Source organism: Wyeomyia smithii, chromosome 2, assembly GCF_029784165.1.
Source record: "Wyeomyia smithii strain HCP4-BCI-WySm-NY-G18 chromosome 2, ASM2978416v1, whole genome shotgun sequence".
Lineage (NCBI taxonomy): Eukaryota > Metazoa > Arthropoda > Insecta > Diptera > Culicidae > Wyeomyia > Wyeomyia smithii.
Genome location: NC_073695.1, coordinates 264,860,627 through 264,883,327, shown reverse-complemented (window position 1 = coordinate 264,883,327; position 22,701 = coordinate 264,860,627). Strand labels below are relative to the sequence as shown.

At 41.3% G+C, this 22,701-nt stretch overlaps 1 protein-coding gene across 2 annotated transcripts; it reads left to right on the top strand.

Moving 5' to 3' along the window:
* The first annotated feature begins 3,769 nt into the window (after positions 1-3,769).
* LOC129723218 (major facilitator superfamily domain-containing protein 12-like) lies at positions 3,770-22,606 on the top strand. Of its 2 annotated transcripts, none has more exons than XM_055677290.1 (5): positions 3,770-4,705; positions 20,475-21,284; positions 21,403-21,713; positions 21,773-22,234; positions 22,302-22,606. In XM_055677290.1, the coding sequence occupies exons 2-5, from the start codon at positions 20,553-20,555 to the stop codon at positions 22,447-22,449; spliced, it is 1,653 nt and encodes a 550-aa protein (XP_055533265.1). In that variant the 5' UTR covers positions 3,770-4,705; positions 20,475-20,552; the 3' UTR covers positions 22,450-22,606. The 2 variants fall into 2 exon arrangements, with proteins under 2 accessions (XP_055533265.1, XP_055533266.1); XM_055677291.1 differs by lacking the exon at positions 3,770-4,705 and adding an exon at positions 4,798-5,205.
* The last annotated feature ends 95 nt before the right edge of the window (positions 22,607-22,701 follow it).

The following is a 22,701-nucleotide window of genomic DNA, read 5'->3' as shown; positions in this document are numbered from 1 at the left end:
TCTCAGGAAAAAGGATTATTTTTTTCTATTTTATAATTTCATTTACGATAGAGCTCTAAGGTTTCATTTTCTAGTAAAAAATTCCCATGCCAAATTTGAGCTCAATCGGACTTCGGAAAGTAGAGCCTCAAGGCGGTTAAAGTTATAGTTCTTTGATCGATGGAAGAAATGTTCGAGCTAGGAGTGTCTCTTGTGTGTTCTGGTGTAGCTCGAATCTCCCAGCCCAAATGTTTCCATGTCCCTGAAAAATATTTTTTTACAATTTTTCATGAAATAACATCAGATCTCGACATTTCATGCATTTCTAAGAGATTTGCTATAAAAAAAACCGATTTCGGATTCATGCAGCATCAATCATAGTAACCCATGAGAAAAATTAACTCGAACTCTAACCGTAATGGCGAAAACAGTGAAGCTACTCCGCACAAAAGTATGCGCGATCAAAGAACGTTACCCCGCCGCGTCGAATGCGGACATCGTACGGAAAAGGGACACCGGTTAGGCTTGTTTCGGTATCTACAACATCTTGGCACTGTTGGACTACAATCAGAGCATCGAAAGAAAAGCCGGTTCCGGACGGCCGACGACCCTGAGCCACAAGAAGCTCCAAAGAATGCTAAAGAGGAAGACCAAGGGAAAACCGTTGCGTACGCTTGAACGGAAGGTCAGTGCAACCGGCCAAACAATGTAAAAGTACCTGGCAAACATGGACATCAGAAAGCGGCAGTCCCGTCCATTGGTCTCGGAGCTGCAGGCAATGACGCAGTGGCAGCGGCTCAATAATATGGTCGAGTCGATTTTTCCTGCGGATCGCGACGTGATGGTGGTGGTCGATGTCGAGACCTATCTGGCAACGACTGGCAGGGCACTCCGTATTTTACTTCCCCCATGAAGGAGGTTAAATTTATCTCACACACCAAGTTCCCAAAAAAGGTGCGGCTGTGGCTGACAATCAGCGAGAAGCTCCGTACTGGCCGTGAACGAAGTGCCTGCCGGAAGTTGAGTCGTTTATCAAGAAATACCATAGGAGCGATGACGATGTGCTCTGGCCGGATCTGGTGTCGGCCCACTACTCGAACCAATCGTTGGAGGATTTGAAGCGGCTAAAAATCAATGCGGTACCCAGGGTGCGTCCCATCCAGAGTTTCTGGGTGAACCAGAAGCGTAAGACCTACTTCCACAATTTCGATAAATAAAACGAAGAAAGAACTCAAAAACATGCCTACACGCATGTTTTCGTCCACCATGGCGAATGTTCGGTAAACTCCCGGAAGGCCACTCGCAAGGGCGTGGAATTGGGTTTGCAAGTGAGCTTATATAATTACCTTCCACGGTAAATTCATTAAAAACAATTATCTGTCTTGGTTTTTTCCTATAACCATCCGAAATTTTTTTTAAAATTTTTTCAATGCAAACATTACTACTGAACAACATTCGAAAATCCAATTTCTTTTAAACATCCCATTGGCATCCATTGTTGATGCACTGTCAAATTTTCGTAAAATTACGTTCAGGTATTTTTAGGTCCCCCTCCCCCCGGCTACGCCTTTGTCAATCATAAGCCTTTCCTATTCCTTACTACCCACTCGGGAAAATAATGTGACGCCGGCCCTGGTACTACCTTTGGCGGATCGGATGCTCCTCCAGCCATCTTCAAGAGTAGCTGCGCCAAGCTGCTCTTCCGTGGGTGGGATGCTCACAGCTACTAGGTAATGGTCTGAATCTATACTCGCACTGCGGTAGGTGCAAACGTTGATGATGTCGAAGAAATATCTGCTGTTTATTTTTTTTTCGTTTTTTCTGTAGAAGCTTGAGACCATTGCTACCCCAGCGCCTGTATGTATTCACCCATTCTAGAGCCATCTATATAAAATATGACTGATCCTGGAAGAACTTTAGGAACTCCTTTTTCCCATTCCCTGCGATTGGATTCAATCACTTTGAACGGAACATTGAAGTTAGTCTTGGAGTCCATCCAGTCTTCATTCATGTTCCTTAAGATTCCCTGGTGCAGAGGCAGGAAAGGTACGTTCAGAGACTCCCTCAGAAAGTGCACCGCTACCTCCTGCACGGGGCACTCTCGCGAGAGCGAAGAAGGTTCCGCCGAAAAATCGAAAGAAGAGTAAGCGTGATGGCAACCGTCCGCCAATCGGAACTCAACTAGATTCGATTAAGGAAGCGTCGTCAAAAAAAATCGACTACAAGAGACCACAATAAAGAAGATAAAACCCAACACCCCCTTGTTGGTTTTGTTGTTACAGTTGATCATGATCTACCTAATTTGGCTGTGATTAACCGGTTTGCTAACATAGCAAGTGTCCAATTCGAGATACACATGTCGAAACCACGTTTTTGCATAGCTTTCTTTATAGTTTCGTGGGAAGCCATGTCGAATGCTTCCTCAATGTCAAGAAAAGCTACCAGTTGAGATTTCGTTAGCGTCAGAAAATTTCTCTAGTTTTGAAACCAACGTGTGAAGTACAGTTTCAGTTAATTTACCAGATTGATAGGCACACTGGAATTTGTTTAATAGTTTACTGTTCAAATATGATAATTTGATGTGTAAATCAATGGTTTTCTCCATTCGTTGATTAGAACTTAGTCGATTTGAAAAGATACTTCGGACTACCATACCACGGGCTACACGTTCACGCACAGATGGCCGTCATCATTAGACACAGGCTATCTGGTCTAATTCTTATTTTTTTGTTGATTCGCACGATTTTTCATGCGGTAATTTGTCGAAATAACTGAAGTTCAAGAGTTGAGACAAATACGCAAATTATGAATAGCATTGAGCTTGATACTTATATTTGATGTATGTGTATGAAGATAATTGCTTTGTCCGCCATTACTGATTTTTTTCTCGCGTTCCCCCGGGGTGCGCTTAACCCAGGTCGAGAATCGCTGACTTTTGTGATACAATGAGAGAAACTGGAGTTTAACACGTTTGCTATTGAACCAAACCCCAAACCTTGTTAAATTTTTTTTCCAATGTTTTGAAACGCAGCTCTAACAGAATAGTCTTCAGATTCATATTAGTAACTCTAATCAAATGATAAACAGTTCAATACTCATGGGAAAAACCAAACTGCTGATTCACGAAACTTGAATTCTCATTAGTAGGGTAATCGCTCCATTATTTATCTCAACAGCTTGGTGCACCTATATTCATCTTATTTCTCTCATTTGTCCAATTTACCCTCAAATTTCTACAAATTTTTGAAAGTAAATCTATTTGCTTCTCGATTTCCTCAAGTGGCTGAAAGTTTTACGTTGAAAATATGGTAAAATTTGACGATAAATTTATAAAAAAGGCGTGATAAGATGAATATAGGTACTGAGATGAGATCATCAATTTATTAAGATGCTTTCCTTTGCTCAACTAAGCGCTAAATAAATGGCTTCAAAGTTTGGGCAGTAGATCTAATGTTAGTAAAATCTGGCAGAAAATCCCAAGTGATAATCTGTTCATACTTTTCATGAGACTTCATTGCCTTGCAGCTGATAATCTTTTGCATGACTAAATCGTTACAGCAAGAAACGCACATGCCATTGCGTAAAAGAACTGCATTAGAGATGAGTTGGCTGCATTATCAGTTCCTACGCCTCAGCTGTTTTGTTGAAATATTAGCGTTCGATGATGGCGGGAAAAAAGTGAAGCGTGTAACCTCAAATCCCCTCAACAAGTGCAGTAGCACAAAGAGTCGCCAATCGGGGTCCAGTTTTTTACACCCGGTTTACTAGTCTTGTCTTAGCAACTGTCTAAAGTGCAATCTTCTCTGTTCAACATCGTAACTGCAAGCAGACGCGGAGATACGGAATAATATGCAAATATTGTCTTGCATATTTCTTCGCCATTATGCGAGACTAACCACAAGCATGTACGGTAGATTTTGCAAAATCGGTGAAATTTACACGTGACTGAACCCGCAGCGACTACTTCGATCCGTTGAACTCGCTGGGGTATGGTGGATATATTAAATTACCGATAGTCAAGAGAACGCCGTACCAAACAAACAAAACGAAACAAGACCAAATCGAATCGAGCCTGTCAAATCGCCAATCTGCCGCCGTACCGTAACGTAATGCCAGAGTCGGTGGGTCCGAGAGGGAAGTTGTAAAAGTACTTTAACCGGTGTGTGGTGACGCCCTTTCCCGGGTCGGCCTGTTCGAGTGGAGCAGTGCGGCTTCAGTTTGATTTGTGTGCTTGGCCAGTAATGTTGTGTCTACGGTAGAGTGACCACGCTCTTGTTTAGCCGTAGTGGTAGCTTTGCCTTTTGGAGTTGTAATTGGGGAAACAAACACTACGATACGGCATTGGGGTGGTATCCAAACGTAAACTAGAGTGATAACAAGCTGCGCGTGGCGTTTCATAGTGTGAATGGAAGCAGTGAAGCCTTTGTGCGGATTGGTTTTTGCAAGCTGGCTGTCAAAACATATGGGAATAGTTTCTTCCAAAACATCCGCGAATCCTGCTGTTATTGTATGAGATAAAAAACCATAACAAACTGTACCAACTGGGAAGTGGTGTTAACAAGTAAAATAGTCATCGATAAAGAATTTTCTACCTCGTGTGAAAATGCACACGATTGCAGCGAACAGCTCTCGATGAATTATATCGTGTGGATAAGCAGGCGGATACACCCGTACACGTGTCAGCTGAGCGTCTGTAAGCAGTAAAATCGGGACCAATAGTACGAATGTAAGTGCATCAAAAATCTGTTGAAATATAGTGTGGAATAATGACTATAACCTTGGCTTCGAATTGAAAGCTGGCAATTCAGTAGGCATTTGCATGGTGTCGTGATTAGCTAATTATTAGTTTTATACACAAATACTGAAATGGATTACCAAAAACGCGAACGAAAAACTATAAAATTGAGTGCGACGGTATAAAAAACTTTAGTGGTAACGGAATTAACATGATTTATCTGCAAGGCTAACCATCGAGTCCTGCATTTGAGACATTCCACGCTACTTCGCAATTCGATCCGGATAGGTTTTGATAGAGATGTCATTTTAAGATTATCATTCAAGATATCATTTAAACTTGTTTTTTTTGTTAGGGAATTAGAATTAAATTGTCCATTGATGTGAACTTTTTTGAGATATCCAGTCAATTGTTATACGTGTCCCCTTGCAAAATACAATGACCACTAATGTTAAGTGATCAGGTACCTGCACCGACACGCTCCCAGTCAGGTAAAATATGGTTTATGAAGCCAATCACCTTTCCAGAATTCAAAGACCAAATCTCTTTGGGCTATAAACAGCCACTGCTAAAAAACCTTGATCTGCGTTTAAATAATGCACCACAACTGCACAGTAGATGTTTCGCTGTCTCGCTTTTCGTAACACAAAAGCGACAGATATCATCCTGAACCCGGCCAATGTTCTTTAAATGAAATCTACTTGGACAGGGCCCCGTTACTAGGCCGACGTATGTACAAAGAGCTAGGGACGTTGCAAAACCTCCGATACTTAGAATCGGTTCTTTTACTTCCGATTCCCAATACACTACCGATACACTACCCTTAGCATCGAAACAAGCGACAAACTCGACAAACATTTATTCTGTGGTCTTTCAACGCACATGCGAGCTGGCAAGGAGCACCAAAATTCACAGGAACGGTTAAAAAGCTATAATCGATCAAATTATTCCAAACAAGATTACTAAGCATTTAGTGAAAAAGAAATTGCGGAAATAAATATCACTGTCACATCTATGATGAGAACCAAAAATTAAAATCATCATAGGAAAAATAAAGAAAACAGAGATTTTTTCAATTCGTATTAGTTTTTAGTGTACACTAAAATCGTTTTTTACGCGGGGAATATGTACCGCGTAAAAAGAAACCGCGTAGATTCCGGAGCCCGCGCACAAAAAATCGCGTTAATTCCAGAATCAGCACAAAAAAAGCTGCGTGAAAAAACCGCTCAAAAAGCGACCTTACTGTATTTTACTTGATATATTACGCGACGCGACTGATTGTCTGATAAGTGTTGTGATACCTAAACGGATCAGAAAAGTTTGGATGTTTTTGACGAGCATAATTGGCGAAGCATCTACAGAAACTGTTTGTTTTTATCGCGGGCAAAAAATATGCAAAAACAGCCATATGAGTTTTACTTTAAATGAGCTGATATCGAACAGCGATACCTCGCAGTATCGATACTTTTCTCATGATTCTATCGGAGTATCAGCGCTTGCTTTCGATACCAGTATCGATTCTAAGTATCGATGCTTAATGATATCGCAACATCTCTACAAAGAGCTCTTTTGTAGAGCTCTAGGAACTTTTTCCAATGATTCTCGTTTGGTGTTATAAATCTTTTAAATTGGGAACACTTTTTGACATCCAACCAATTGGTTATTACCTTTTGTTCCTCCCAGCGTTTAAGCTCCATTTTCACTGCACAGTTTGATATTCATCATAAAGGTTCTGGGCCGATAGACTGTGAGTTAGATCCTTGTTTTGCAAGTTCGTCTGCCTTTTCATTCCCACCAATGCCACAATGTCCTGGAACCCAATACAAATTTACTGAGTTTGTTTGACATAGCTGTCGCAATGTGAGAATACAATCTCAGACAATCTTGGATGTACATTTATAAGCATCAAGTGCTTTCAGAGCTGCTCGACTGTCAGAGAAAATAAAAATATTTGCATGTTTGTATTTTCTAGTCAGACACACATTCGCACATTCAAGGATTGCAAAAATCTCTCCTTGAAATATTATTGGCCAGTGTCCCATTGCCACTGAAACATTAATTCCAGGGCCGAAGATTCCTGCACCAGTTTTTGTACCTATTTTTGAGCCATCGGTGAAAAATATCTTTGAACCGGGACAGACATCAGGAACTCAGACCTTCCAGTCTGTACGTGACGTTTCGCATATTTCGTAGGGAATATCATGATTGTCCTGAGGTGCCATACAGTCTCCATTCATACTAATAACTGGCCCTCTTTCAAACTAGTTCAGTATAGTCAGGTGGCCCACAAAATCACCTGACAAGATAGTTTTTGTTCTTTTGAGCCTCAAGGCACTCTTTTCTGCTTCTAGTTGCACGTATTCGTACAACGGCAGCAGATGAAGAATTGCATCAAGCTTTTGATGGGGTGCTTTTCATTGCTCCTGTTATAGCAATGCACGCAAGTCGTTGAACTTTATCTAGCTTTGTTCTAGCGGTGGTTGATTGCATAGTCAAGATATGCATTCCAGTCTAGCTTGGCATCAAGGATAGCTCCTAAGTATTTAACCTGTTCACTGAATGGAATTTCTGCTCATCCAAGCTTGAGAGTTTTTAGATTGAATTTCCTCTTTCTAGTGAAAGGTACGATTACAGCTTTTGTCGGATTAATGCTCAGACCCTCCTTCATACACAAAGACTGGGTATATTTCAGAGCTTCCTGCATTCTTTCCGAAACTATGTTGTCGAACTTTCCTCTTTCCAAGATGACTATTTCATCTGCAAAGCCCACAACTTCGAAACCTTTGCTTCTAAGCTTTTAAGAAGATCGTACACCACAAAAGACCACACAACTGGCGAAAGAACACCTCCTTGCGGACATCCTTACCGTTGCCTTTACCGTGATAGACGAACCTCCCAACTCAGAAGTGATTTCTCTTTTTGCAAGCATGGTATGAATCCAGTCAACAATACTCGTGTGAAATCCTTTTTTCCTCATTGAAATAGGACGCGTTATCAGAAGCACCTTCAATATCCAAGAAAAAGCACTGAGCAATTTCTTTAGCTGAAAGTGACTTTTCAATTTTCATAACCAGCTGAAAACTTGTTTCTCACGCAAATGGTGGCATTATGCTTTCAATAAAGCTCTACACCATCACGATGCCCATTCGAAAATGTACGTAAATGAAAAGATACACTGGAGTCGAACCAAATATTAATCTATTCGTGAAGATTTTTATGATGTTTGCTGAATACTTCCAGAAAAGAACAAACTTAACTCCACTGGAAAATTAGATAAAAATCAGTGAATGTGTTCAATTTGATTTTGGAAAGATGTTTGACACTCTGAGTTAACAATTGGAAAAAATCATACATTCGTAAACTCCAAAATCCGCGCAACAAAAAACTCATCAACTGAAAATTCAGCTAAAAATTTTGTAAGTTTCCGACAGATGTGATTACAGAACTTGCTCTCCGGTAGCTGGTGTTATTTATCAAAATATTAGCGAAATATTCTGCTGGATTTAGGTGTGCGTCATTTTTCCAACATATATTCAAGCCCGTTTTGATCAAATAGTCGTGATCTTAACCCTTTATAAAGCCGTTGAAACTACGCAAGGAATTGACATAAACTTCAGTAAAACGTATTCCTTACAGGAGGAACAACACATCTGTACCTTTGTTAAAAAATTCACTATTGAATCAATTGAAAAAATTGGTGGCAATATAGGTGCTTATTACGGGAGTCACTTCACGGTGAAATCAGAGTGAAGTGAACAAAATCCTATTACGGGACTCACGTAAGTGAGAAAAACGTCGCAAAGTGACATCTGCCGCGAAATCTGGGTTATCATGAGTGTCATATCAGTGAAGTGAGAACGGAAAAAGCGACGATTCGCGTGGAATTATTTCACGACCATTTTGAACGGTGAAATGATTCCACGAAGATGCCATAAGTCTTAAAGTTGATTGATTTGTGATCTAATTTTTTTTTTATAAAATATTATTGTTTATTTTGACGTCGTTCTTGTTATAAATTATTAAGTGACTAATTGATATTTAAATTAAACTCTAAGGCATTTATATCTATTGCTGTTGTTACAGTGTTGTTTATAAAAGAGATGTAAGTGATGAATGTTTTAAGAATCATGTATTTCTCTTCCCTTCCGATTCCGTTTAGCCCCGGTCTGATGAGTTGATCGAAGGAAAAGTTCCGCCTTTCTCCGCCAATCGTTTCAATTTTCTGTTTGCAAAAAATCCAGGCTGCCTCTACTCGAGGACATTCGCAAAATTTATGTTTCAAGCACTCCTCGTTGGCTCCACAATGTTGACAGTTGGCCCCATCCGCACGCTGAATAGTGTGCATTAGTTTTCGGTGCTCCGTTTTCTCGTTTATCAGCATATGAAGCTCACTTCGCTGACTTGAGGTTAGTCTGCGCGAAGAGATGTTGGTCCATATTTGATGCCAATTCAGATTGGGCTGCTTTCGTTCCACTCTTGGTTTTTCAGTGTTTTCCAAATAATATCGGTGAATTAAACCGCTGGAGGGGTGTTGTTGGATGGGGGTGGGTAGAGACGGGAATTGTTGGCAAAGGAGTTTCAAACATGGAAGAGCAGTTGAAGGGGGAGTATTATGATCGAGGAAGGATTTGTAATAGGGAAGGGATTCGATCTCTTGTAGATGACGATTTATGCACAATGCCTTGCACTTAATTGCAGGTAGCTGCAACATCAATCCACCATCTGTTTTGCAGCGTGCCAGTTGTTGCATGGGAATCCGTGCTGGAAGACCGCGAAAAAGGTATCTTCCCATTGTCGCCGTTATTTTCGCCTTATGCCTAAAGGTAAATATTGGATTTATTCTTCAGTAACGAAACGAATCAGAATTTGATCCGTGCCTTAAAGCGGTAAATTTTTTTTTGCCCGATGAAAAAAATGCAAACTAGTTCAGGAAATTTTCGATATCGAAAAAAACATTTTTTTTTTGATGCCGAATGTTTTAGAAATGCAGAACACGTAAAGATCTGGTGTTATCTAAAAAAAAACAGAAAAAACGACTTTCTGGAACTTAGAGATTTTTGAGCTGGGAAACAATCTCATTTCACTTGTCCTATTCTCAATTTCACTTCACTGTCAATCTCACCCCACGGAGGTGATTTTTGTCACCTCACTTGAGGTGGAATCGGGAATAGTTCTAAAAAAGTGAAGTAAGCGTGAGAGTGAAATATATTTCACCGTGAAGTGACTCCCGTAATAAGAACCATAGTTGCCACTGCCCGTTAACCCCAAAAACGATGAAAGCATTTTTTTGCAGCTGCATTGTAAGTTTTGCTTTTTTGTGATTATAAAAAATGAAACATCTAAGTAACTAGAATGTAACAGTAAAACTTCATTAATTTTGCATGGAAAAGATCGAAATAAAGAATTATTCAAGTGGTATCCTGAAAAAAAAAATTAGGAAGAAATTTGAAATTTGTCGTCCAATACACCATGTTTTATAATTTTTTTTCATAGGGGGGGGGGGGGGTAATGTTTGTGATGATTTATTTATGAACTAATATCTATTCAGAATTATTATTGTGTGTTCTGCCTCAAATGGTGACATATCAACACTCTAATATATATTAGTATGCTTTTTTTTATATTATTGAATGTTATTAGCTTTCGCAGTTAAGTTAATGTAATTGTAGGAAAATTATTAAACCTACTTGTCAAGGAAAAAAAGGAATAAAACAAAACTTAAAATAAACTTAAAACTATCTTACTGACTATAAAGTGAGCTAATCGTTGCAATTGAGGATTGCAACGATTTTTATCGGATTTCGTTGATAATTTGGCTTGACATATTTTCTAATGTTTCTACATTAGTGAGCCTATGTAGCTCGTTCGCGCTTAACCAGGGAGGACGCTTCAAAATCATTTTCAAAAGTTTATTCTGAATCCTTTGAAGTGTCTTCTTCCTGGTTGCACAACAACTTGTCCAGATGGGAACTGCATATAACATTGCTGGCCTTAAAATTTGTTTGTAAATCAATAGTTTATTCTTGAGACAAAGTCTAGAACTCCTGTTGATAAGAGGATATAAACATTTGATATACTCATTGCACTTTGACTGGATATTTTCAATGTGCTCCTTGAAAGTAAGATTCTTATAAATTAGCCCTAAGTATTTAACTTGATCAGACCAATTTGAGACCACACCGTTCATCTTAATAACGTGGTTATGGGTGGGTTTGAGAAAAGAAACTCTTGGCTTATGAGGAAAAATAATTAGCTGTGTTTCAGAACCTGGTCGTAAATCAGGAAGATCAGAAGTAAAAATGTTATATAAGATTGGGCCCAAGATACTCCCCTGAGGCACACAAGCTCTAGCAGGTTATATTTTAGATTTACCATTTAGATAGTTAAACTGAACACAACAAACTGAAATTTGACATTTTAGCTATTAAACCTTTATGCCAAACACTGTCGAATGCCTTTCCTATATCTAGAAGCTCCAGTCAAATAGCCTTCAGGTTTATTAGTTCGAATCATATTTGTTACTCTAAGTAACTGATGAGTAGTGGAGTGCCCATGGCGAAAACCAAACTGCTCATTTGCAAAAATTGTGTTCTCATTCATATGTGTTATCATTCTATTAAGAATTATTCTTTCAAAAAGTTTGCTAATAGAGGAAAGTAAACTAATTGGTCGATAACTTAATACACCATGTATTTCAACAAAATACTGCATAATCTAACACAGTAGGTCCTAAGTAGAAAGTTTCTGGTGAAAACTTACCAGTTTGTTGGATTTTCACCAAATTAAAAATTAATTTCCTGAAGACGTTTTAAAATCGCGGTTTGTACACTTTTAGCAGTCCTAGAAAAAACTGAAATGTTCTAAGACACCTTGAGAAGTCTTTGGTTAAGCCAAATTTAAAAACAATATTCTTAGTGCAGCGAAATAAACATATTTTGTTGGTGGCAATATAGTTGCCACTGTCTTATAAAGGGTTAATTGATGAGCTATTACCATACAGTGACATCCCTTTTAACTCCACACGACTGTGCATAGTTGATTAAAAATCAGTAGTGGCAAATAAAAATAGAAAAAAAATCGTTGTTGCAAAAGTTGCTATTTTGACTTTATGTGGATTTTGGTGAATGTTACATAAATTTCAGTGAATATTACCGAAGAGCGTGGAATTGATTGTGCTGTAACTTTGAAGAATGAACAATGTACTCGTAAGTGCTTTTCACGCGGTTTTTACGCGTCTTTTTCTACGCGGATGTAGAAATTCACACGGTTTTTTTTCGCGGATTTCCCAGAAAAGTCGTTTCTGATACGCGGCATGATTTTAATGGTTTATTATTTTCAAATTGTTGAATTAGAGTGTCCGATAAGTCTATTTATTCCAATTATAAGTGTCCTAATAGTGTCATAATAAACAAATGATTTCATATTTTTTTATTTATTCGTTGTTTGTTAACATATCTACATTTTATGATAACTACTGATAAACTTATCTGCAATAATTGTTACCTTTTTTGACCACAAAGTTACACATTATAAAGTTTTCTTGAAGTTTTACGTTAGTTTTAAACCTAAACAACCTATAATTGACGAACAGCTCGAGGTGACAAGTGTTATTATCTTTGTTAGGTTTTTGATTAGACACTCTGAAAAACGCAATTTGGAAGAAATCAGCCAAGGAATTCAGAAAGTATATGAGTGTTGCCAGTTGTTTGGTTTTTCCAGAAAAAAAAACAGTTTTTCATTAATTTGGAATTTTGGAGTTCTGACTTCGTGATAAGTGTTTTTTGTGTAAAACTTCCCCAAACCTTGAGTATATTGTTTATTGTTAATTTCCTTTAGCCTACTCTGACTTCACAGCCTCAATGAAGGACGATGAGGAAAAGCTCTTGTGTATAAACCTGGAGTAAACAGATTAACTTATAAACGCGTAAAAACTCCATATTTTTTCACACAATTTTTCATAATTACTGTTACAAAGTTACATTAAACATTTACAATCGAGTACAGTTTTGTCGGGTGTCAGTTGTGTTGCAGTGTGTACCCGAAAAAGAAAGACCAGGAAGCAAATATTTTCACGAGATAAAGCAATAGACAGAAACTCACCTATCCCTGACAACAGACTCCAACTGGCGTCGTTTTGTTTTTTTTTTCAACACCGGTACTGACATAATGTTATCAAAAAGCTTGTTGAGTTGTCGACATATCGAAACAATTAGTTCATGTCGTCCGTATTCCGTTCTCCGGAACTCCAATCTCAGGGAATCTCTCTGGTGTAAGAGAATTGATGACACATAAATATTTAATTGGTTGAGTATGAGAGGTACGTCAACAACACTTGGTAACAATTTTCCAGCGAATATTGCTCTGACGGAATCGCGCTTGCCGCGAAGTGTTTCCATTCCAAGCAGTCTGCACCGGAAGTCGTATTGCAGTATGTTTGCTGCGTTGTTCCACGGGAGCAGTCTGAGGGCATATCTCGTGAATTTCTTCTGGAAAGCTCCGAACCGAGCAATGATCAGTATATGGACTTCATATTACACGTGCAGTCTCGAGGGATGATCGTGCCGGCGAAGAGTATAGTGAGAGCAAGTTGTGTGGGTCGGTGAAGTCTTTCGTAGTCCGCATGGTGAATCCCAGATTACGATTTGCTTTTGCAATTACGTTTGAGTGATGATCGCGGAAAGGGAGACTTGTGCCCAGGATGACCCCCAGATTCTTCACTGAATCTACACGCTCCAGTTGAGTGCCACAGATTTGGTGATTCCATTTGGACAGTTTTACGGGTAAACGATGTAATGCAACATTTTTGGACACAGATAGGCATGCGGTTTCTCAGACACCAATCTTGAAAGAGATCGATCATCCGGTGAATTTCCTTGCGGTCTTCAATGTTCCGTATGATGAAATAAATTTACAAGTCTTCAGCACGCACCAAATTTACTCCATATGGTAGCAAGCAGGATATGACGTTGAAAAAATATCGAAAACGACAATGGACCAAGGTTAATACCTTGGGGAACGTCAGAGCTGTTTGTAAAGTAATTGGATTTCGTCGCAACAAGCTTAACGCAAAGACGACGATTAACCAAGTGTGTGTAAAATGATGGAGCCTCTAAACGGTCCATTTCTGCAATCAGTATTCGATGGAAGGCAGCCTCCGCGACCTCAACGAACATTTCAATAGTTTGATTATTTTCGCCTCTACAAAAGCCATTTTGTTCCTCAAATTGGTAGTGCATTTCTTCAGTCACTTCCAAAGAAGTTTCTTTCCAAAGATTTTTTCAGTCCCTGAAAAAACGTTACGGTTTCAAGGGAAGTCATATATTGAAAAACAACATTGCATAGTGTACCTTCTTTCGAAGCGTGGACTGTATTTTAATTTGATTCGATTAAAACCGCGTCTGGTTATTACGAATTTTTAACAAAGAATAAATTTATTTCCAAGGTATGAGTGTATGTGTGTTTTAATACAAAGTTGCCAAATAATATTTCAAACAGGGTTGCCAATAAATTGAATAAAAGAATTTCCTCTCAACACATAGGATTATACATACACTTACAGGTGTAAAATCATGATATAAAGGGTGATTTTTTCGCGATTTGGTTTTTCGTGTATTCAGATTTGACTGTTCACGCGGGAATTCTGACAGCTATCAAAGTCTTGTGTACTCAGTTTGGTTTGCCATTTCACCATGAACAGACTTCCGCCTGAACAACGCTTACAAATAATCGAATTCTATTATCAAAATTCGTCCTCTGTAAAAAATGTTTTTCGCGCATTTTTATCGGAAAATTGTGTTCAGTGACGAAGCTCATTTCTGGTTAAATGGGTATGTTAATAAGCAAATTTGCCGCATTTGGAACGAAGAGCAACCAGAGGCAATACAAGAATCGCCAATGCACCCAGAAAAATGCACGGTTTGGTGCGGTTTACACGCTGGAGGCATCATTGGTCCGTACTTCTTCAAAGATGATCAAAATCGTAACGTTACGGTCAATGGCGCTCGCTATCGCGCGAAGATTTCTGATTGTGTCTTGTTGACATGTGGTTTCACTTTCAGCAAGATGGAGCAACGTGCCACACATCGCGCGAATCAATGGACATATTGCGGAATGAGTTCGGTGAGCAATTCATCTCACGAAATGGACCGGTGAATTGGCCGCCTAGATCATGCGATTTAACACCGCTAGAATATTTTTTTGTGGGGCTACATAAAGTCTCTCGCCTTTGCGGATAAGCCAACAACAATTCCAGCTTTGGGAGACAACATTACACGCGTTATTCGCAGGATACTCGCCGAAATGCTCGAAAAGTTGACCATTTGAAACGTAGCTGTGGCCAACATTTGAATGAAATTATCTTTAAAAAGTAAATGGCATACATCTGTATGCCTGAAGGGTACTGGGTACTGAAATGCCACTGCGACATTCTTGCTGATTGTCTTTTGTGGCGGGCCCCGATTGCTGTGCACAGGTTACGGATTGTTCGTACTCATTGATGGAGTAGAACTGTTTTGTTGTAAACCTGTACCCCAATTAGGTACAACATAGTTGATGAAACTAATGACCTGCTTGGGATTGGAGCTCCATGCTTGGTATGGAGTTAAAAGGTAACTTCCTAAGAAGTTGTACCTAGAGGAAGCAAGAGCTTCGCAAGAGCAAAGCAAATGCTCTGAACTCTCTGGTTCAGATTTGCAGAATCGGCAGGTGTCGTTCAACACTACGCCGATTTTCTTTAAATGATAAAAAGCGGGACAGTGTCCGGTGAGGAGTCCCGTGATTATCCGTAGGTCACTACGATTTAGACTAAGTAGCTTTCTGGCGGTTCCAGGGTTCGGATAGATAAACTGTTTGCCTTGTCTACAACCCTGTGCCTGTTGCCATTGGGATACTATTTCTAGCCTTTCCCAAGTTAATAGTTCGCTTTTGATAGCGGAAATGGACGTACCCAGAAACGGCTCGGGACCAATAAACCGCTGAGCTGATCCCTGTCTTGCTAGGTAGTCAGCGTGTTCATTACCCTCGACTCCGCAGTGTCCGGGCACCCAAAACAGAAAAACTGAATTCTGTCGGGAAAGTTCCCGTAGAGTTTCAATGCATTCCCAAACAAGTTTGGAAGCGCATTTGACGGACTTAAGTGCTAGTAGTGCTGCTTGACTGTCCGAGAATATACCGATTTTCGCATGTCTGTAGTTGCGTTGCAGACATATTTTTGCGCAGATATATATGGCATATACCTCTGCTTGAAAAACGGTGGGCCATTTTCCCAGGGAAAACGTTTCCCTGATACCGGGTCCGTATATACCAGATCCCGTTAGGGATCCCATTTTCGAGCCGTCCGTATAAAAATTGACGATGCCAGGTGGAAGATTAGGCCCTCCATTGTTCCACATAGAGCGGTTTGTTTCAATCACTCTATATGGAATATCCATGTTGGACTTAACGTCCATCCAGTCGGAGACTGTGGTTAATAGCGGAGTTAGTTTGAACTCCCTAAGTATGCGAAGGTGGCCGATTTGGTCCCCTTCAAGTATGGTTTTCCTCCTTTGCAACCTTAGAGCGCCAAGCTCTGCTTCCTTTTTCACATGAAGATGTAGAGGTAGTAGGCAAAGCATAGCTTCCATGGAGTTGTTCGCATAGCGCTGGTAACCGAAAGACATGCAAGTCTTTGAACTTTTTTGAGTTTGGCTTGCGCAGTCATTTCGTTCACCTTAGGCCACCACACTAGGGCAGCATAGGTGATTCTTGGTCGGGCAATGGTCTTGTAAGACCAGAGTGCCAAGTCTGGTTTCAGTCCCCAGGTCTTACCGAAGAGAGTTCTGCAGGCCCAGATCGCTGAGATCGCTTTCTTAGCGGCATGATCCAGTTGTGCAGACCAGTTCAGTTTCTTGTCCAGAATAATTCCGAGATATTTGACTTCATTGCTGAAGCCCAGTCTAACTCCACTCAGTATTGGAGGAGTGATGGAGATCGTCCTTCGTCTGCCGAAAGGAATTAGGACTGTTTTTAAGGGGTTTATGTTTAGACCCTCCTGTAAACACCATGACATGGTGGTATTCAGAGCCGTTTGCATTCGGCTCGACAGAGTTGCGTCATCTTTACCTCTGACGATGAGGACGATGTCATCGGCGTATCCAATGACCTCGTAACCAAGCTGTGAAAGCTTGTTGAGAAGTGCGTCGACAACTAGTGACCATAACAAGGGCGAGAGAACTCCTCCTTGCGGACACCCCTTGATCACTGACATTGTTACAGACGAATCTCCCAAGGTTGCTGTGATCACTCTGCTAGAGAGCATTGCGTGTATCCAGTTCCTTGAAGTTTGGTCGATTCCCTTATTAGAAAGAGCCGTATCGATTGATGCAAAGGACGTGTTATCGAAGGCCCCTTCAATATCAAGAAAGGCACATAGCGCCGTCTCCTGATAACTTAGGGACTTTTCAATCAACGTCACTAAGCTGTGAAGAGCAGTTTCTGTTGACTTGCCGCTTTGATAGGCATGTTGGTTCCTGTTCAGCGGGGAGTCTTTAAGAAACTCATCACGGATATATTTATCCATTATTTTCTCCATCAACTTGAGAAGCGATGAAGTCAGACTTATGGGTCTGAAAGTTTTAGGTAGGGTTTTGTCCTTTCTTCCAACTTTGGGGATAAACACTACCTTCACCTTCAGCCAGTTATCCGGAATATGGCCCAGGATAAAGCTGGCTCTGAAGAGGTTGATGAGTTCGGACATGATAACTGCGGCCGATTTTTGTAGAAAGATGGGTAGTATGCCGTCTGGACCAGGAGACTTCATAGGGTCGAATGAGCTTAGAGCCCAACCTATTGAAGCTTCCGTGAACAGTCGACGGGCCAGCAGGATGGACTCCCGAGACGCCATATGTCTCGAATTGTCCTGCCGCGACCCATCACTATTCAGTTCTTCGGTCTCTGTCGATCCAGGAAAGTGGGTGTTTATAAGAACCTCCAGCGTTTCCTTGGTAGTGACAGTGAGGCATCCATCCTCTTTCCTCACCTGTCCTAAACCGTTAGTATGGTCTTTGGACATCGCCTTTTGGAGCCGCGTAGCTTCCGGCAGAGTTTGGATTCTTTCACAGAAACTAACTATGGATTTCCGTTTAGCCTTGCGTAGCTCGGCGTTGTATTTAGTGAGGGACGCCCTGTAGTCGTCCCAGTTAGACGTGACTTTTGCCCTGTTGAACAACCGCCTAGTTTCCCGACGAAGGTCACTAAGTTGATCATTCCACCAGGGTACGTCACGGCATACTGACCGCTGTGTTAGTGGACAGTTAGCGTCGAAAGCATCCATGATTCTGTTTTGTAGATCATTTGCTGCCGAATTCAGGTCAACAGAATTTCGAATGTTGCTGTAACTGAAAGTTCGTGAATCGATCAGGCGTTCCTTAAAGGATTCCCAATCTGTATTCTTAGGATTTCTGAACAGCTCTCTTTTCAGAGGGTTAGCCTCTATATTAAAAACGATGTGTTTGTGGTCCGACAAACTAGTTTCATCGGAGACATGCCAATTTTTAATCCTTTCAGAAATAGAGGCGCTACACAGAGTGAGATCAAGGACCTCCTGTCTAATAGCGTTGATAAACGTGGGGTTATTCCCTACATTACATACATTGACATCGTTAGAAGTAAGGTATTCAAGTAGGTACTCACCCCTGGTGTTGGTGTCCGAGCTGCCCCAGATCGTGTGGTGAGCGTTGGCATCGCAGCCGATCAGAAACGGCTTGTTGATGGCCTTGCAGTACCGCACGAGCGCAGCAACTTCGGGTGGCGGTATATCACCTTGGTCGCCCGGGAAGTAGGCCGACGCGACAACCATTTCCTGCTTTCCTCTGGTTGTCGGTACTTCAACCGTGACGGCAACGACGTCGCGTTGGATAAATTCTGTAATAGGTAAAAATTTTAGTTCTCTATTTAGCAGAATTGCAGTCCTTGGTTTGGACTGCGTGTCACAGTAGATTACCCTACCGTTAGGAGCGTTAAGTCCGAGAACTTTGGATTCGTTGATCCACGGCTCCTGGATGAAAGCAGCCGCTAGCTGCTCTTTGGCGAATCTCCTGCAAAGAACACCCGAGGCGCCTTTTGCGTGATGGAGATTCGCTTGCACGCAGCGAAGGCTGCTCACTTTGCAGTGAAGTTGCCGTCTTTGTCCGGATCGGAAGATGATCCTGGTATTGGCTGACGGCTGCCAACAGCGGTTTGGCTGGTTGATGGAAGTTGCTCTTCCTCACTGTTCGGCTTCGGTTGCAGCAGTCGATTGGCAACAGAAGGTCGTCGCGCACACTGTGGTGGTTTTTGACTCCGGGGGGTGCGACTTTTCGGTGGTTGATGCTTCACACTCTTGCGAGTCTTCGGCGGAACCGTCCGAGCAGCCGCGGGGTTGAGTTTTTTGGGTGGTGACAGGGCACTCACGGGGGAGCATCCTGCGCGTACCTTCCCAACCGCAGGGTTGCGTTTGGGTGGTTGTGGGGCACTCCCGGAGGAGTTTCCCACGCGAACCTTTAGCCCATTCGCAGGATCGTTTTGCCTGGGTGGTGGCAGAGTACTCCCGGAGGAGTTACCCGCACGTACCTTCCCTGACATTGCGACGGAGTCTTTCCCGCCTGTGACGTTCGGCCTTCCGCTTACCTTTCGGATGCGTGCTTTGCCGAAACCGTAGTGCACTTCATAATTTCTACTCTCAACGAGTTTGGCCGATTCTTCGTCAATATCCAGAACTAGTTCGACCAAGGTCTTTACCAATTTGCGGTTACAGACTCGCCACATTTTGGTAGAGAGATGGTCGTTCTGATTCTGGAGTGAACGAAGAATCTTCTCGTCCGGAGAGTTCGCACTGTCCGCGAAGTAACCGACATACCGTCTGGCCTTCGGCAGATCCTTCATGGCATAAACCAATTTATCGGCTCAAATAAAGATTTCATACAGTTTTTTAATTTTTATTCGGTTTTTTTTCAAAAAAAAAAACAAATTCTTAAAAAATCACCCTTTATTATAAATGCGAAACATGCGCATTTTTTCCTAAACGTGTTTCAGAAAACTCGTATCTACTTTACAATTAGGTTGTTTATTATTAAAAAACGTCCAGAACATTGAATGAAAAAAAGCAATTTCAATGCTGGATAAAACACCAAGCCTTACGTCTAAAATGTTCAAAACTTACTGCATACCATTGATTTGAAGACACATTATCTGTAACAACAGTAACAACTATAATCACCAACATTACAAAATGTCACCGAGAAGATGGTAAATTTTCATATCGGATTTCGATTGTGAGCCAGAAACAAATCAAATTAAAGCAAAACAGTTGCCATGGGATACCTCCACTGTCTATAGAACTAGTGGTTTTGATAAAGGAGGTTCAATAATGACTTTGAGTTATGCAATTTTTTTCTTTCAATTTTGCACTTAAATACCCCTATGGCGTTGCTTGAATGAAACATACGTTCTAGAAAAAACTCTTGTAGTGCGCATTTTCATCATTCAAAACGACAGAAGTTTGCCAATTTTACGCAGTGAATATGAATGAACAGTTTCAAGGTCGAATTCCCGCGTAAAACGTCACGAACAGAACTAACCGCCTACTATGACATCATCTATTTCTGTGTCAGTGTTCCGTTTTGGCTTACTGACTAATTTCCGTTAGAAAAATAACTGTGTAAATTGCAATTAATGCAATAACATCTTAAAAAAAAAAACAAATCTATCGTTTTCGCATGCACTGATTTACATTCATTTTTTTCAGCCTACTTGATGCGCGATTCGAGCCTGGAATATCATACCAACACCACGTTAGCCCATGAATTGCTAAACCGGACACGAAATGACAGAACAGTCCGGTTTGGTTGATAGGAATCTGACACAGAATGGGACAATCGTTACAAAATCATATGGTGCAACAGACGAAATAACGACACTAGCTGCCGCAGCTGGAGCCCCCCTACCGGGTGGACCTGGAGAAGGTCCTCCCACGGTCGATCCCCAGATGGATAAACGATCGACGTTGAAAATCTTCGAGAAAATTGGCTTCGGTTTGGGCCACGTGTACAATGATCTGTGTGCTGGGGTTTGGTTCAGCTACACGTTGCTGTTTATGCAGGGTGCTCTCGGAATGCCAGCAGCGGAAGCCGGCGCTCTGGTGATGCTCGGGCAAGTCGGTGACGCTGTCGCGACGCCGATAGTCGGATTTTTAACCGACAAGCATGGAACCAAAAGACAATGGCACATAGCGGGAACGCTAATAGTGTTTCTCACTTTTCCCATGATATTCTCGCTGTGTCCGTGGTGTGATGTGGCTCCGCACTGGTGGGAGATCGTTTACTTTGTCATTGTGATATTGCTGTTCCAGTTTGGTTGGCCAATCGTCCAAATAACTCACCTGGCCATGATACCGGAACTTTCAAAATCTCAAAAAGATCGATCGGATCTAACGGCCGTTCGCTACTCGGTCTCCATCGTTTCCAATGTGGTGGTGTATATTGTAACCTGGGCAGTTCTCCGAAGCCGTACAACTGAAGACAACCAGATTGGGGCCGGCGATGCGTACCGGTTCCGAGTAAGTTTACATTTTTAAGGCTTTCCTTGTGCCTTTTTCGTCACACATCATTGCTAACCGTTTTCGTTATATTTTTATTTGCTTTCGTTCCATCTCGTGTTACACCTCGAACGCACAGGATATCGCATTAATATTAACTCTAGTCGGCGTTTCTATGTCTGTCCTGTTCAACTTCTCGCTCACCTTCACCGGGTATGAGCACCGTAGACATGCTGCCTTGCAGCACAACGTGATCAAAGGTGCCGGCAGCCAGCGGAACCGCGACCCGGAAACGCAAACTTTACTACAATCCGAACAAACCGATGCAGAAGCTGCAGGATCTGCAAGTGTAGTGGCCAACGGTAACGTTGGGGCCAAAGATGATATTGTTTTTAGAAGACCGAAAAAAAATTTCTTCAAATCTCCGCTACTCTATCAAAACGCACTACTGTAAGTATTTTTTTTTATATTTTTACTCATTACTTAATGACATTATTAATTCATTCCAGTTATGTATTCTCTCGTCTATTCATGACAACTTCGCTCGTGTACATGCCATTGTGGCTGGACGAACGAGCCTTTCAGCCGGACCCGATCCAGAATGCCAGCGTGGAGCATCTTGCCACGGTTCCGCTAGTATCATTTTTAGCTTCCTTTATAGCGTCGTTAGTACTCAAGTACACTAACAAGTACGTGGGCAACAGTTTGGTGTATTTTGTTGGCTCGGCTATAAGCCTGAGTGTATGCAGCTGGATAGCACTTTCCAAAGGTTCGGCTACCTTCAGCACCATCCAGTTAATGGCGATCGCGTCACTTTTCGGTGCAGGTAGCTCGATAACGATGATTAGTAGTCTTTGCATAACGGCTGATATGATTGGTAAACATGCCGATCAGGGTGGATTCATCTATTCCGCAGTCACGTTTACTGATAAACTGATAACGGGGGTCGTGGTGGTGATTATTGAATCTATGTAGGCCCATACAAAATGGTACGCGTGATAGTATTCTATAGTGGACTGTTTTTTTTTTTGTTTTCAGGAAATGCCGTGACCGTAACGATTGTCCCGATTATTACCGAAGTGTCCTAGCCTATGCTTGTGGAACAGCTGCCGGGCTTGGCTGTGTTACACTTGCCACGCTGGTGTGCACCAGCAGCCGAAGAAGACGCGCGCAGCGCACGAGATGACGTTAAGCATTCCCGCCAAAAATAATTTATCAGCATTATGGATAACTTTATAAGTGATAGCATACTTTTACGAAATCTTTGATCCTGAGTGTATATATTTCTAGGTTTTACCCCTATGAGTTTCTAATTAAATAAAATCGAACATTATTGACCTGAATTTTGATTCTTATTCTATTACATAAGGCCCTACAATCAAAGTTAGGACAATTGCAAGATTAAAAACTTATTAAAGTTTTGGTGGTTCATATTTAG